Below are 14,358 nucleotides of genomic sequence, written 5' to 3'. Positions count from 1 at the left end.
GAGGCTGGCGCCTCACCTGAGCTTGCTCTTGAGCGCCGTCACCTCGCGGCCCATGGCCTCGTTGCTCTCCGTGGCCTCATCCAGCTCGCGCTGCAGCTTCCTGCGGTTGGCGTTGATGCGCTGGGACTCCTCCTCTGCCTCCTCCAGCTGCCTCTTGAGTTGCTTGACCCTCAAGTTTCCTTTCTCGGCCTGGCAAGGGGCGGCCCGAGGGTCAGGCGGGGGTGTGGCGGGGCCTGCAGGGCTGGGCAGGGGGCCGGGGCGCGGTTACCTGCTCCTTGTACTGCTCTGCCATCTTGCGCTCATCCTCCACCTGCAGCAGGGCCTCCTTCAGCTTCTTGTCCTTCTGCTTCAGTGACTTGGCGGTCGCCTGTTTCTCTCTGCGTACACGGGCAAGCAGGGAAGGTTCAGATGGGGAGGGCCTCCCTGCAGCCAGTATGTGAACCCAACCAGCCTCACCCATGTGGGCACTTTCCTTTTTTTTAATTAAATTATTTGGCTGCACTGGGTCTTAGCTGTGGAATGTGGGATCTAGTTCTCTGACCTGGGACTGAACCCTTGTCCCTCCTGCATTGGGAGCACAGAGTCTTAGCCATTAAGGGCCACCAGGGAAGTCCCCACATGGGCACTTTTCCTGAGCCCGAATCAGAGCTCATTCTGAGAAATCGTCCATGAAAAGGAATGCCGTGCTGACCCTGGCTACAGTGCGGGAGAACCTTGGAAGCATGCTCAGTGAAAGAAAGCCAGTCTTAACAAGCGGCCCTGTGTTGTATGCCCCCACTTTGCGAAATGTCCAGAATAGACAATAGAGGCAGGAAGTAGATGAGCAGTTGCCTGGAGCCGGGGATGCGAAATAGAGGGTGATGGCTGAGGACACAGGCTTCTTACTGGTTCTTCTTAACGTGCCGCGGTTGACTGTAGAGAAGGTGTGCCTGTGAGCTGTACACTGGGGGCCACTGAACTGCACTGGTGGCTCAGATGGTAAAGAATCCCCCTGCATTGTGGGAGACCCGGACTCGATCCCCTCGGGAAGAGCCCTGGAGAAGGGAACAGCTACCCACTCCAGTATTCTTGTCTAGAGAATTCCATGGGCAGAGGAGCCTGGCGGGCTACAGTTCATGGGGTTGCAAAGGGTTGGACACGACTGAGCGACCGAGCACCCCCCCAACACTGAGCCGCATGCTTTAAATTGATGAACTGTTGTGGCACATGACTTTCCTATGAAGTAGCCACAAAAAAAGGCAAAAACAGTGTAAGGATCTAGACCCTGTCTGATGGTCAGCTCAGGGACCGCGTGTAAGCGAGCAGCCTGCCCATGACTGTGGGTGCCGAAGGGGCCGAGGACCTGAATGTCTGCTGTACCCGTTAGCATGACAGCCTGCAGACACGGGTTAGGCAAAGTCCCGGGAGCTCCCAGGAAGCCTGGCTGACGTCACTGAGGAGTCCGGCCGCTTAGAGCAGCTAGCATCTCAGAGGCTCACTCGGGGCACAGTGCCTGCCCATGTTCTCACTCAGTTCACCCAGCACAGCTGCCGCGCGGGCACCTCTGAGCCAATTCTTGGCCAGAGCTGATGTCCAGGAAGGCTGGCTGACCCCTCCACGCCCCCACCACTCGCTGGCAAGCAGGCGGTCTTCGGGGTGCTGCTCGACGGCCCCCCCAGCCCCCGTACCTGGCCTCCTGCTCCACCTGTTCCTCCAGCTGTGCGATCTTGGCCTCCAGGGCCGCGATGGTGGACTTGAACTTGGACTTGACTGCCCCCTCCATCTCCTGCAGCTTGCTCCGCAGCTCCTTGTTCTGCCGCTCAAGCTGCTGCCGCGCGTGCTCATTCTTCTGGGCTGCACTGCGCTCCGTGGCCAGCTCATTGCTGAGCTGCTCTGCCTGGGGAGGATGGTGGAGGTCACCAGGTGGAGGGCGCCCAGAAACCCCCTCCCTCCCCTCCAGCACCCAGCCCCTCCCTGGCCGTCCTTCAAGGCTCAGCCAAGGGGCAGCCCTTCCAGGCCACATCTCAGTGCCACGCCGGTTCCACAACGGGTCCCCAGTGACGATGGTGGAGGGGTGCTCACTGTCAGGAGGTGGGAGCTAAGGAAAATGCAGGAAGGAGACCGCCAAGCCCTTCTGGGTGAGCCTCGTCTGCTGGAGGGAGCCACCACGGGAGGCCCTGCAGGCCAGGTGCTGGGGTGACCGGAGAGGAGGGCGTGGGTGCTCCGGAGCGGATGAGCCGGGTCCCTACTCTCCGGCCTCGACCCGCCCCCGGCCTGGGCCTGGCACACAGGAGCCTGTCCCAGGGCAGGTCCGGGCTGCCCCAGCCCCCACCTGCTGCGTGGCCTTCCGGACGCGGTCACTCATGGCCTCCATGTTGCCTTGCTCTTCCTCCAGCTCCTCCTCAAGCTGTGCGATCCGGGCCTCCAGGCGGCGCTTCTCGTCCTGCAGTGCGTTTCTAAGGGAAAGGCAGCCGCCCTGGGACCTCCAGCCTCCCCTGGCTTAGGCAGCTCCCTCCCTTGGAGGAGCAATGCCTCCAGGTCGTCCTCTTTTACAATCAAGACTCAGTCAGAGAGGCTTAGAGGCTTGTGCAGACTCACACAGCTGGGAAGCAGGGAGCCAGCTGGTGTTAGAAAGCCAGGCCTGAGATAAGGACCAGCTCCCTCCTCCCCAACATCCCCAGATGCCCCGCCCCCACCAGACTACACCCCCAAATAGGGTGTGAAAAACACATGTCCCCTGTCATAAGCTCAGCTGAACGTGCTATCACGTTCAGCCTTAACATACGGTCCAGGAGGCCTCCTCTGAATGCTTCTCTCATCATGTGAGTCTAGGGACCCCTTTCTCCCCAGGCGGCTCCTACCTCCCTGACACACTGCTGGCCAGCTCCTCCGCCAGCTCGTCCTTCTCCAGGTCCGCCTGCTTGCGAGCCCTCTCAGCCGCTGCTAGATCCTGGATGGTGGGAGGCGGGGAGGAAGGAAACCAGTTGCCTGTCAGGAGGGTCTGCACCCCACCCAAGCATCTACCCCGCTCCCAGCAGCAGGCCCCCGGCCGCCTCCATGGCCATCCTTGAAAATGGCGTGGCCTCCTCTGAGCTTGGGGGGAGGCCTGCAGATTCGTCAGCAAGAAAACCCCGTGTTTTTCCATGCCCATGCTACGGGGCCCTCACTTGTGGGATGCTGAATGTGGGTGCCCGAGCCCGGGGTGCCCAGGGCCCCCCCGTCACGGCCCCCACAGTGTGGAGAAGGCTTTACCTCCTGTAGCTGCATGAGGTCTGCCTCCAGGCTCTTGGCTTTCTTCTCATTCTCTTTGGCCGTGGCAAAGATCTCGTCCCGGGAGGCGCGGGCGTCTTCCAGCTCTCTCTGGAAGTCCTTCATCTGAGCCTGCATGAGGACAGGCAGGACCAGCTAAGAAGTCCTTACTCACTGGGTCCTGTGGCCCAGATTACCTTTCTGTGCCAGCCTGAGTGTATGGGTCAGTTGCTCAGTCGAGTCCAACTCCTCGCAACCCTGTGGACTGTAGCCTGCCAGCTCCTTGTCCAGGGGATTCTCCAGGCAAGAATGCTGGAGTGGGTTGCCATTTCCTTCTCCAGAGGATCTTCCCAACCTAGGGATTGAACCTGGGTCTCCTGCGTTGCAGGCAGATTCTTGACCGTCAGAGCCACCAGGGAAGCCTAGGCTTTCCCACCATTTAACCACAAAGCCCTTGGCCACAGGCGGCTGCCTGGGGTCTCTGGACGGGCTCCACAGACCTAAGAAACAGTGCTGAGGTCTGAGTGTTAGCCTCTCAGTGGTGTCTGACTCTTCACAGCAACCCCATGGACTGTATAGCCCGCCAGGCTCCTCTGAGCATGGAATTCTCCAGGTAAGAATACTGATGTGGGTTGCTATTCCCTTCTCCAGGGAATCTTCCCAACCAGGGATAGAACCTGCATTACAGGCAGATTCTTTACCATCTGGGCCACCAGGGAACCCCAGAGCCAAACACCTAAGGATAGTGTTTGGCTGTTGCTCAGCTGCTCCACCTGGGGAGGAGGGTGGAGGTCACCAGGTGGAGGGTGACCTCACCACCTCCGCCCCCAGGGCAGGAAACAGCTCCCAAAGCAAAAGCGTGATGGAAAAGCACCAGGTGACCAGGCACCAGCGACAGGAGGAGGCTGCGTCCAACCATGGCTGTGGACCCGACCTCCCTGGTCCTTGGGGCGTCACCCACCTGCAGTTTTCGCAGCTGCTTGATGGCTTCCTCCCTCCCCTTGACGGCCGAGTCGGCCTGCAGTTCCAGGTCCTTCAGATCCCCTTCCAGCTTCTTCTTGGCTGCCACCGCCAGGGCGCGTTGCTTCCTCTCGTCTTCCAGTTCCGTCTCGTATTCGTGGAGCTGGGAGAGGCCAGCAACGTGTGCTGCAGGGCAGGGCCGCCCCTCGGATCCCTTCCCCCAGGGCCCAGGTTTGCACCACCACCGAAGGTGGGCTTCCCATCCCCGGGTTGCAGGGGAGAAATCAAAGTTTCCACGAAGCCAGGAAGTGGTGGCGGAAGGAAGGAATGCCGGCTGGCCCCGCCCCCCTCCCCTCTTTCCCCGCCCCCCTCCCCTCTCTCCCCGCCATGGGTTACCTGCCTCTGGAGTTGCCTCCGCTTTTCTTCATTCTGCTCATCCCGTGCCTGGAGGTCCCGCTCAAACTGTACTTTAAGGGCCTGCATGTTGACCTCCAGCCTCAGCTTGGCGTCTTCCGTCGCCTGCAGCTCGTCCTCGAGCTCTTCCAGCTGGGTCTTCATCTCCTCCATCTGGGTCTCCAGGGCCCGCTTGGACTTCTCCAGCTCATGGACCTTTGATGTGAGGGGTGATGTCATGAAGATGGTTGGGCAGCCCCCAGTGATGGGCAGCTCATCATGGTCCAGGAGGTGGCTTTTGATACCCCCAGGATGCAAGACCAGGAGTCCAGACCACAGCCTTCCTCTCGGAACCCTTGACTCGGACCTTACCTCCAAAGGCTGTTCCCAACAGCCCAAGGCTGGCCCCCTCTTTGCATCAGCCCAAGGGACTCCCTTCAGTTTCTGATTATTGCTTTCCGTGAATGAGGCATGGGGCCCCCTCCTTTACCTGTGGACTGATAACTAGCAGAGAGGGTCGGGGGCGGAGGGACATGGACAAGCAAAGACGATGAAGAGCCACTTACATTCTTGCCCACGTCGTCCTTGGAGCTAACCAGATCCTCCATCTCGGCTTTGAGCATCTTGTTGGTCCTCTCGAGCTCTTCTTTGGCTTCCAAGGCTTCCTCGAGGGCCCGCGCCAGTGACAAGGCTTTGGTTTCCTTTTCCCTGGCTTCTGCCTCGGCTCTGTCTCTTTCATCCGCATATTTGGAAGAGATGTTTTTCTCCTCGGCCAACAACTGCAACACAGCAAAAGACCCAGAGGTGAGCTCTAGGCATGCCCGAGGGTCGGCGGCATTTAACTGCAAATATGGGGAAGAAGCCTTGTGTGCAGCTGAACTCATCCTGGTGAAGCTGAACTCATCCTGGTACAGCTGGGAGGAGGTCACATATCTATGCAAATAGTTTATAACAGTCCTGCTTGCCGACTTCTAGGTCAGCTTTGCAGAGCCAGCATTTGCCGTATTTGTGCTTAGAAATCACTAATGCTGCCCATGTTGTTCCACTGTGACCAAGGTCAGGGTGACACTTAATCCTGCCAGAGGCCAGTTATTCTTTTGTTTCAAGGCCACAGTCACTCCCTTACAGAAGTACCCTGTGAGCCACCCTATGAGTAGAGAAGTGGTGAATATGTGGATGGGTTTGCACACACCCTCTGCCTGGGGAAGCAGCTCCAAGAGAAGCCCATTCTGACGTTAACCTCATCTTTAGAAACAGAGGGTCTTCCCTGGTGGCTCAGTGGAAAAGAATCCTTCTGCCAATGCAGGAGACTTGGGTTGGATCGCTGGGACAAGGAGATCCCCTGGAGAAGGAACTGGCAACCCACTCCAGCATCCTTGCCTGGGAAATCCCATGGACAGAAAAGCCTGGTGGGCTACAGTGCAAGGGGTCGCAGAGAGCTGGACATGACTGAGCACCTAAACAACAACAACAGGAAAGAGCAGTATTCACTGTAGCGTCCAAAACCCAGACTGCCAGAGCCCAGCAAAGATGGGCACACGACAGGGCCTCCCAGCAGCAGTCAACACAAAAACCCTCCGCTGTTTGTGACGGGAAAATAATAGAGCAGTCTCAGACCCTGGACCAGATAATGAACCAGCAGATAAGAAGCACTAAGAACAAGCTGTCAGCACAGAGAAGGGATGGCTGGAAGAAAAGAATCCCAAAATTCCATCCCCAAGTTGATTTTTGGAATAAGCCCTGAGTCACATGTAAACCAAAAAATATTTACTGACTCTGAGTAACACATATTAAAAGCTGGTATTTAGGGGTTTGGGTCATACAGGTGTGTGCATTTATCAGAACTCAGTGAGTGTATACTTAAGATTTATGTATTTCATTGTATGTAATTTTACTTCACGGGAAGAAAAAATATTTTGAAAAATGAACCCTAGTTTATATGCAGTGTGGAGGTATCTAGAGGGTGATGTACAGTCGTCTGTAATTTGCTTTTAAGTGCAACTAACAGATAAGATACAAATGAGAGATGTAATACACTCATGAAGAAGCATGTGATAAAGTCAGTGAAGTGTTAGTCATTCAGTCGTGTCCAACCCTTTGCGACCCCATAGACTGTAGCCTGCCAGGCTCCTCTGTCCATGGAATTCTCCAGGCAAGAATGTTGGAGTGGGTTGCCATTTCCTTCTCCAGAGAATCTTCCTGACCCAGACAGGGATCAAATCAGGGTCCCTGCATTCCAGGCAGATCCTCTACCATCTGAGCCACCAGGGAAGCCCCAAGTCAGGGTAAGGCCTTAATGACTGAATCAAGGTGGTGAGTGTCCAGGTGTTCACAGTACAAGGCTTTCCGCTTTGCTATGTGCTCAAGATTCTTCGTGATGAGATGTTAAGGAACAGTGGTATTTCAAGGATAGATACTTTAATTGGAATCCTCAGTAGGCGCCCAACAAACACTCACTGAGTGAGTAAAATCAGTAAACCTCATTCCTTATCAGGGCTAGAACACAAGGCATGACTGGTTTCTAGATGGCCCTTGTGGTGGTCGTGGAACCTGGGAAGTCACGGCCACTGAGGCTTCGCCACTGTCCTCACTGACCCCTCGAGGAGCCTCACCCAAGCCGGCCAGCCTTCCATCATGGCCAGCAAAGCCAGGATGGGATGCTGCCAGACACGCAGCAGCCACCCCGGATGTTCTGCAGACCTGGACCCCCACCCCCCAGCCAGGGTCCGTGAGCAGAGGGGAGGGCCCTCCAGCCCCTACCTGATCAAACTTCTTCTGCTTCTTTTCCAGGTTGGACACCAGTTGTCGCTGGTTGTCCAAATCGACAACCAGGTCGTCCAGCTCCTGCTGAAGCCTGTTCTTGGTCTTTTCCAGTTTGTCATAAGCAGCTGCCTTCTCTTCGTACTGCTGGGTCAGGCCTTCGATTTCCTTCTGGAACTTCTTCTTGCCCTCTTCCAGCAATTCCACGGTGCTGGCAAAGTCCTGCAGCTTCTTCTTCGAGTCGGAGAGCTGAAAAGGCAGGGTCCAGGTTGGGATGAGAGGAGGCGGGGATAAGGGAGTCCCAGCCCTGTGCCCTTGAGAAGCCATGACCATCACTAAATAAAATCAACAGCAGGGGGAGCCAGTGAGTCAAGCAAAATGGTGCCGCCGTTCTACCACAATCACATTTGAGCCATTGATCTACCCTCCAGGGCAAAGACACGCAGTGGGCACCTGGATGTTCAGGGTCGAGATGTGGCGCTCCAGGTTCTGCTTGGCTTCTATCTCCTCGTCCAGCTGTTCCTGCAGGCTGTTCCTCTCATCTTCCAGCTGGCGCAGCTTGGTGGACACGTTGAGCTTCTGCCGGGTTTCTTCTTGAAGCAGCTCCTACAGAAAGGACACGCAGAAGTCCAGGAGCCCACCCCCAGGAAGGCCGTACCCCAGGTGCCTCTAGGTGACATGGCCCGATACCCACCTGGGTGTCCTGGAGCTGGGAGCCAAGGGACGCCACATCCTTGGCCAGTTTGATGGCCTTGCCCTCTGCCTCGTTGAGCATCCCCGTGACACTCTCCACTTCATTCTGTGGGCGCCCGGAGACTGGTTAGTTGGATCATCCAGGACAGGATTGTCCTTAAGTAAGAGGGGCTCTCTGTACTCGGTGATCAGCCTTGGGGTGTCGACTGATTGAGAGCTTCCCATGAGCTAAGGGGCCTGCTCATGGTCCCTCCTGGTGGGGAGGGAAGGACATTCCTACAGGTTGCCATCTCTGGTAGCCTCTGGTTCTGAGAGCCTGTGAGAGCCCTGTTATACTGTGGTTGGACTGTACTCATTGGGCCCTGACCCCTCCACATGGATCCTGGAGCCTTGCCAAGGTTGGCAAACATGAAGAGCAGGTTTGCAGGTCCAGACACTGAGCAGCGGTCTGGACTCACCCGATCCCTAAAGTGAGGGAGGAGGCTGCAGGGGGCGCCTCCATATCCAAGGGTCCTGTCCCTCCCACCCCTTCCTCACCCCTGCTCTTTGCCCTTTCACTCACCCTTACGGCAAAGCCATAGACGCAGGCACTGACGGTAGAAAGCTCTCTCTACCTTTCCTCTGCCTTTTACTCCAGGCCCTGGTATCTCTGAACAAGTCCTTTCAGAGACACCAGCCCACCATCCGTCCCCCTCCCATTTACAGTGAGGATATAAATGATCTTCATTCCTCCAGGATGTTGTTTGTGTTAGGATAGCAAAACCCTTGTGCTCAGCTGTGTGTGGAAAAACTCATACTTCATGCTGTCCTGTATCCTTGTCCCAGGCTCTGAGTGCATTAAATATTTATCAAAAGGTAGGCCATATTCCATGAATGGAGAGTTAGTCCAAATGTCTGTTCAAAGCTAATCAAAACCAAAGACCAACAGACCATGTCACTCTTCAGCTTAAAACCCATCAGTGGTTTCCCATCACTCAGCGTGAAGGCCAAGATGCATATATAATAGGGCCTTGAAGGCCCTGTGTCTTCTGGCACCAACCTGCTCCAGTCCCATTTCGTGCCACGTACCTTCCCCTTCCTGTTAACTCCCCTTGGCCCCAGTCTCCACCATCCCCTATCGTCCATCAGATTTATCATTCTAGCTCTACTGGCCTTACGTGATCTCTTCTGACTTCTCCCTTAGTCCTGGGCCTTTGCACATGCTATTCCCTGCCTGTAAGTAGACAGACTTGTCATCTGTCAGACTATACATCCTTCTTAGGGAAGCCTTCCTTGACTCCTCCGCCCACAGGCCCAGGCCCTTGTATTATTTATATTCATTGCAGTATGTGTCTCTGCTTCCCAGCATCATTTCATATTCATCTTCATTGTTATTAATGTCTTTCCTTGCACTGGGCTGGAGTTCTCTGGGGGCAGGGACAGTGTTTGTCTTCTTCCTTGCTGTTGTATCTCAGGATTAAACACAGCACCTGGCATACAGCAGGCACTCAATAAATACTCATTTTGAATGAGCAGGTAGGAGTTTTTAGAGGTTAAACAGAATAAGGCAACCATGGAATGTAACTCAAGGAAATGAACAGAGGCTTCATTAGCTGGAAGAACCCCATCCTTCAGAGACAGTCCCAATGAAGTCGCCTCACCTGCAGCTTGTGGACCTTGTCGTTGAGCTCGGCCCGGACCCTCTCCCCGTCACTGTACTTGGACTGCAGCTCCTGCAGCTGCACCTCCAGCTTCTTCTTCTTGTGTTCCACCTCCTGCTTGGCCTGGCTCAGGACTCGCAGCTCTCCAGCCAGTTCTGCGTTCTCTTTCTCCAGTGCCTGCTTGTTCTTGTCCAGGTTGGCCTTGGCCTAGCCAGAGAAGCAGAGGGGAAAGAAGGTGTTAGGCCCATGGCTGGCAGAGTGTTTTAAGATAAGGACCTGTGCTAGCGGGGGATCTTCCTCTTTGCCTCCCCTTCCCTTGGTAGGTCCGGGGACCTGTGCTCCCCAGCTCACGGGAGGGACTCGGGGCAGTGAGGAGCACACGATCACCAGTGAGACCTTTTGGATTCTGTTTTCCTAAAGCTCAGAGGTTGCTAACTAGCATCCCCCGGGCTGCATCAACCCTGCTATCACATCCTGTTTGATTCATGTTATACCTTTTAACATTTTAATAAAGAAATATTACATAGGGACGTCCCTGGTGGTCCAGTGGCTAGGACTTGGCGCTCACAATGCAGGGGGCCTGAGTTTGATCCCTGGTTGGGGAACTAGATCTCACATGCCACAACTAAGACCTGGCACAGTCAGGTAAATAAAAAGAAATATCGCATAAAAATCTGGGCTCCCAGCTTCTCATTTGAAAAATCGAACGTTCTGTTTCATGACTGGGTGGTGGTTAAATCATTTGTCAAAATTCACTGAACTATATACACTTAAGGTTGGTGAATTTTGCTGCATACATCTCTATTTAAAGTCTGACTTCCAAAAAAAAAGTAAAGCTCTGGAAACAGAGGTCTTGCCTTCCTCTAAGAGAACAATCAGCTGGATCTGAGTAGCAGCTGGCCCTGTAAACAGGGCAGTCACACTCCACTCAGCCCCAGTCCCCACCACTCCCTATCGTCCATTGATTTATCATTGGATGTACACTGTCATTTCTGTGAAAGTTTAGAGAAAGCTATTTTATCTAAACAGCTCTTGTAGGCATATGAGTTTCTCTCAGAAAAAAAGTGTTTGGGGGAAAAAGCAGAAGAAAGGAGGGACCTTCTCCTGGGTCTATAGGAGGAGGAAAGGAGCAAGAGAGAAAAGTGTGTGGGTCCCGAGAGTGGAGAAAGCAACAGTGGGCTCGCCCCTCAGCTCCTGGGCAGGTCTGTGCAGTGTCTAGGGACCCTCAGGAGCCAGTCCTCTGGTGATGAGTCCATTTAGTGCTGCCAGGACCTCAGACACGGACAAAGTGCCTCTTAAGGCAACAGTGCAGGTTGATATCAAGGACCCTGGGGGACCTCACGGGACCTGGGCTCCCCTAAAACCTTTTTCCCAGAATGGTGGTGACTATACACGTGTAAGAGGAGTCGAGGTAGGAACAGTGCTACAAGTTTTCACCAACAATCTGAAAAGTTGCTAGAGGTAAAATAGTCCCCCTTTTCAGTGCTCCTGAGATGGTGGGCAGGCGTTCCGAGCCCCCTCCTGCTCATACAGGTCAGGTATGGATGGCCAGAACAGCTGAGTCTCTGCAAAGAGGCCCCCCAGCGCCTGCTCATCTCGGATGACCACCTGGCTCAGCGCTGGTCAATTAGCTTTCCAAACTTACAGTGACACATAATACCTTACTACTGTCTGGAGGACTCATTCCATCAGGTGGGAAGAGCCCATTTGGATTCAACTTCGATCACAATAAAACTTTCTCGGGGACTTCCTGGTGGTCCAGTGGTTAAGAGTCCACCGGCCAATGCAGGGGTCACTGGTCCTGTCCCTGGTCCGGGAAGACTCCGTGTGCGGTCCAGGCCAACCAAGCCCACGGGCCACAACCACTGAGGCTCGCACGCCCTAGAGCCTCTGCTTCACGACAAGAGAAGCCGTCACAAGGCAAAGCCCCCGCACCGCAACCAGAGAGGAGCCCCCACGTGCTGCAGCTAGAGAAAGCCTGAGTGCGGCCGCAGAGACCCAGGGCAGCCAGGGGTAAACAATTCATTAATTGAAAAATAATTTCTGGGAGCTTCATGGCGATCCAGTGGCTAGGACTCCATGCTTCCAATGCAAGGAGCTCAGACTTGATCCCTGGTCAGGGAAGTAAGATCCCTCATGTCACAGGGCATGGCCAAAAAGTGAAAAAAAAAAAGAAAAGAAAAAACCCTTCTGAACATAATAAAGAGAAGACAATTGAAAGGGGAAATGCATGTTACAGATAAAACCAGCAAGATCTCATTTGTCATATTCAGACCCCACGTGACGAGTGACAAGGCGACACCTGGAGCGTGAGGGTGTTCAGTCAGGGGCAGTGCGTTTCAGTGTGAGGCCTGGAGATGTGCATTTTAGCAAAGGTCGCAGGTGGGATTAAATGAGTTGGTGCCCGTAAAACTTTGGAACAGTGGTATATACTCAACGCCATACAAGGGGTTGCCGGCGTTATTTAAATATATGGGAAAATTATGAGATTATGATCGAACTGGTGGTGAACCAATTCATGGAAGAATATTTATCTTTTTTTTAATATTTATTGATTTGGCTGAGCTGGGTCTTAGTTGGTATTCCCTGGTGAATTTGGCTGAGTCAGGTTCTTAGTTACAGCACCTGGGATCTTTCTGTGGTATGCAGGATCTTTTTGATTGAGGCATGTGGGATCAAGTTCCTTGATCAGGGATCAAACCCAGGCCCCCAGCGCTGGGAGCACAGAGCCTTAGCCGCTGATCACCAGGGCAGTCCTGAAAAACATTCATCTTGACTGGCGGTAGAAACTAATGCCAACACCAACAATTCTTAGGGAACACAGCAGCCATTCAGTCTAGAAAGTTCTGGAGGAAAGCTGCAGCACTGACGGTGGTATAATTCAGACTTTTAGAGAAGCCACCTAGCAGGATGTCATAAGCTAAAAAAGCTCTTCCCTGGGCATGATACACAAGCACATTCTCCAAAGCGAGAGGAAGATCCGGATACACAGAATTTTAGTGCTAGTTAACTGCCTCAGATCCTGTGCACCCCCAAATAGCCAAGCATCAGAGGAAGATTAGATCTAGCCATTCTCAAACTAACCAGGGAGCCCTGTCTTGCCACTCAAATGATGACAGTCTTGCTCCGCTCTGCACAGAAATGAAGATGGCTAGACTGTCCTCAGTGTTCAGCTACCTTCCCAGAATTTTGCTAAACTCTGCTTACCCACAAGGGCCTACCTGGAGACCCTGCCCTGGAGAGGCTGAGAGATAAGCCCAGAGCCAGGGCTTCCCAGGTGGCTCTGGTGGTAAAGACCCCGCCTGCCAGTGCAGGAGACACGGGTTCAAACCCTCGGTTGGGAAGATCCTTTGGAGGAGGGCACAGCAGCCCACTCCGGTATTTTTGCCTGGAGAATTCCATGGACAGAGGAGCCTGGCGGACTATAGTCCACGGGGTTGCAAAGAGTCAGACATGATTGAAGCGACTTGAGCACGCAGACTGCTGGGACTCTGTCAATAGCTGTGTGACCTTTAGGTACTCTGGACCTCAGTTCCTTCTTGTGTCAAAGGGGCTTCATTGTACCCATCCCAGAGGGTGGTGGAAAAGATCAATCAACATAATACTCCGTAAGCATAAATGCTGGGTGCCATCACTCTCATTAGAATCACCGTGGCTTGTTATTGGCCCTAGTGCAGACACTCACATGTCGTTACCTGAAGCTGTTGACCTATTCTCTGAATTTCATTGTCCCCCAAATACCATCGCGACTCACCCTCTTGAACTGCTCCAGTTGCTCAGTGAGCTCCTCCACCACCTGTGTGTGCTTCTGCCTCATCTCCTGCACCTGGGACTCGTGGGACCGCGTCTCCTCGTCCAGGGCTTTCTTCAGCATCGTCACCTCCTGCTCCCTCTTGGCCCTGGGCAGGAAGAACACAGAGGCTGGCAGTGGAGGAGACAGCGATTTGCCTCAGTGCAGAGGCATGAGGGGTCTCCTGGGACCTGGAACTGAAGTCTTCGTCGCTATCCCTCCCAAGCTGTGTGACCTCAGGTGAGTCACCTAACCTCTCTGGACCTGGAATTTCCTCAAAATAAGGAGGTAGCTATAAAAAAGAGGAGCATGCTACCTCCCAGAATCTCCCAGGGCCGACACACAAATACACAAAATAAAACACATGATATTGTTGGAAGAATGCAAAGTGAGTTGCGACTGTTCTGTAAATATTAACATTAGCTCTATTTACTGAGGATATGCTATATACCAAGCTCTGACCTAAGTTCTGGGTATATGTCATCTGACAGAATATTCAAGGTGACTTTTAGAGGCAAGTGTATCATTATTTCTGTTTTACAGATGAGGAAACAAAAGCTAAGAAAGAGTGAGCAGCTTGCCCAAGGTATTAAAACCATTGTGTGACTGACCAAGAATTTGAACCCAAACAGTCTGAGTTCACTGCTATGAGCCACTGCTCTGGGCCAGTGCAAAGGGGGCAGGAGGTTGTGTTGGCTTCTAGGCCCAGCTCAGTGATGTAGCACAAAACCCAAAACATGGGAAGTAAACCTCCATGTTAGCACAGCACTTGACACAGGGTGCACTCAAAACACACTTGCATGTTTGCTGAATAAATAAATGACCTAGTTTCACTGAAGTCGGCATTCATTATCCAGCAGGTGACCCGTTTTTGTTTCTGCTTTTTGGTTGGGT

General features: G+C 53.7%; 1 protein-coding gene across 2 annotated transcripts in view; it reads right to left on the bottom strand.

The window, feature by feature from the left end:
• The window catches only part of MYH11 (myosin heavy chain 11), a 127,067-nt gene that overhangs the window by 8,978 nt on the left and 103,731 nt on the right, over nt 1-14,358 (bottom strand). For both annotated transcript variants that reach the window (XM_068967296.1, XM_068967295.1), the window contains 14 exons: nt 13,429-13,573; nt 9,675-9,881; nt 8,036-8,140; nt 7,795-7,947; nt 7,342-7,590; nt 5,148-5,360; nt 4,585-4,797; nt 4,190-4,351; nt 3,232-3,360; nt 2,841-2,929; nt 2,312-2,435; nt 1,668-1,876; nt 269-377; nt 17-189 (listed from right to left, as the gene is read on the bottom strand). In XM_068967296.1, the coding sequence (XP_068823397.1) occupies nt 17-189; nt 269-377; nt 1,668-1,876; nt 2,312-2,435; nt 2,841-2,929; nt 3,232-3,360; nt 4,190-4,351; nt 4,585-4,797; nt 5,148-5,360; nt 7,342-7,590; nt 7,795-7,947; nt 8,036-8,140; nt 9,675-9,881; nt 13,429-13,573 (2,280 nt within the window). The remainder of the gene's footprint in view (nt 1-16; nt 190-268; nt 378-1,667; nt 1,877-2,311; nt 2,436-2,840; nt 2,930-3,231; nt 3,361-4,189; nt 4,352-4,584; nt 4,798-5,147; nt 5,361-7,341; nt 7,591-7,794; nt 7,948-8,035; nt 8,141-9,674; nt 9,882-13,428; nt 13,574-14,358) is intronic.

The sequence above is a fragment of the Capricornis sumatraensis genome, chromosome 3 (genome assembly GCF_032405125.1).
Source record: "Capricornis sumatraensis isolate serow.1 chromosome 3, serow.2, whole genome shotgun sequence".
Lineage (NCBI taxonomy): Eukaryota > Metazoa > Chordata > Mammalia > Artiodactyla > Bovidae > Capricornis > Capricornis sumatraensis.
This window is presented reverse-complemented; position numbering and strand designations above follow the sequence as displayed.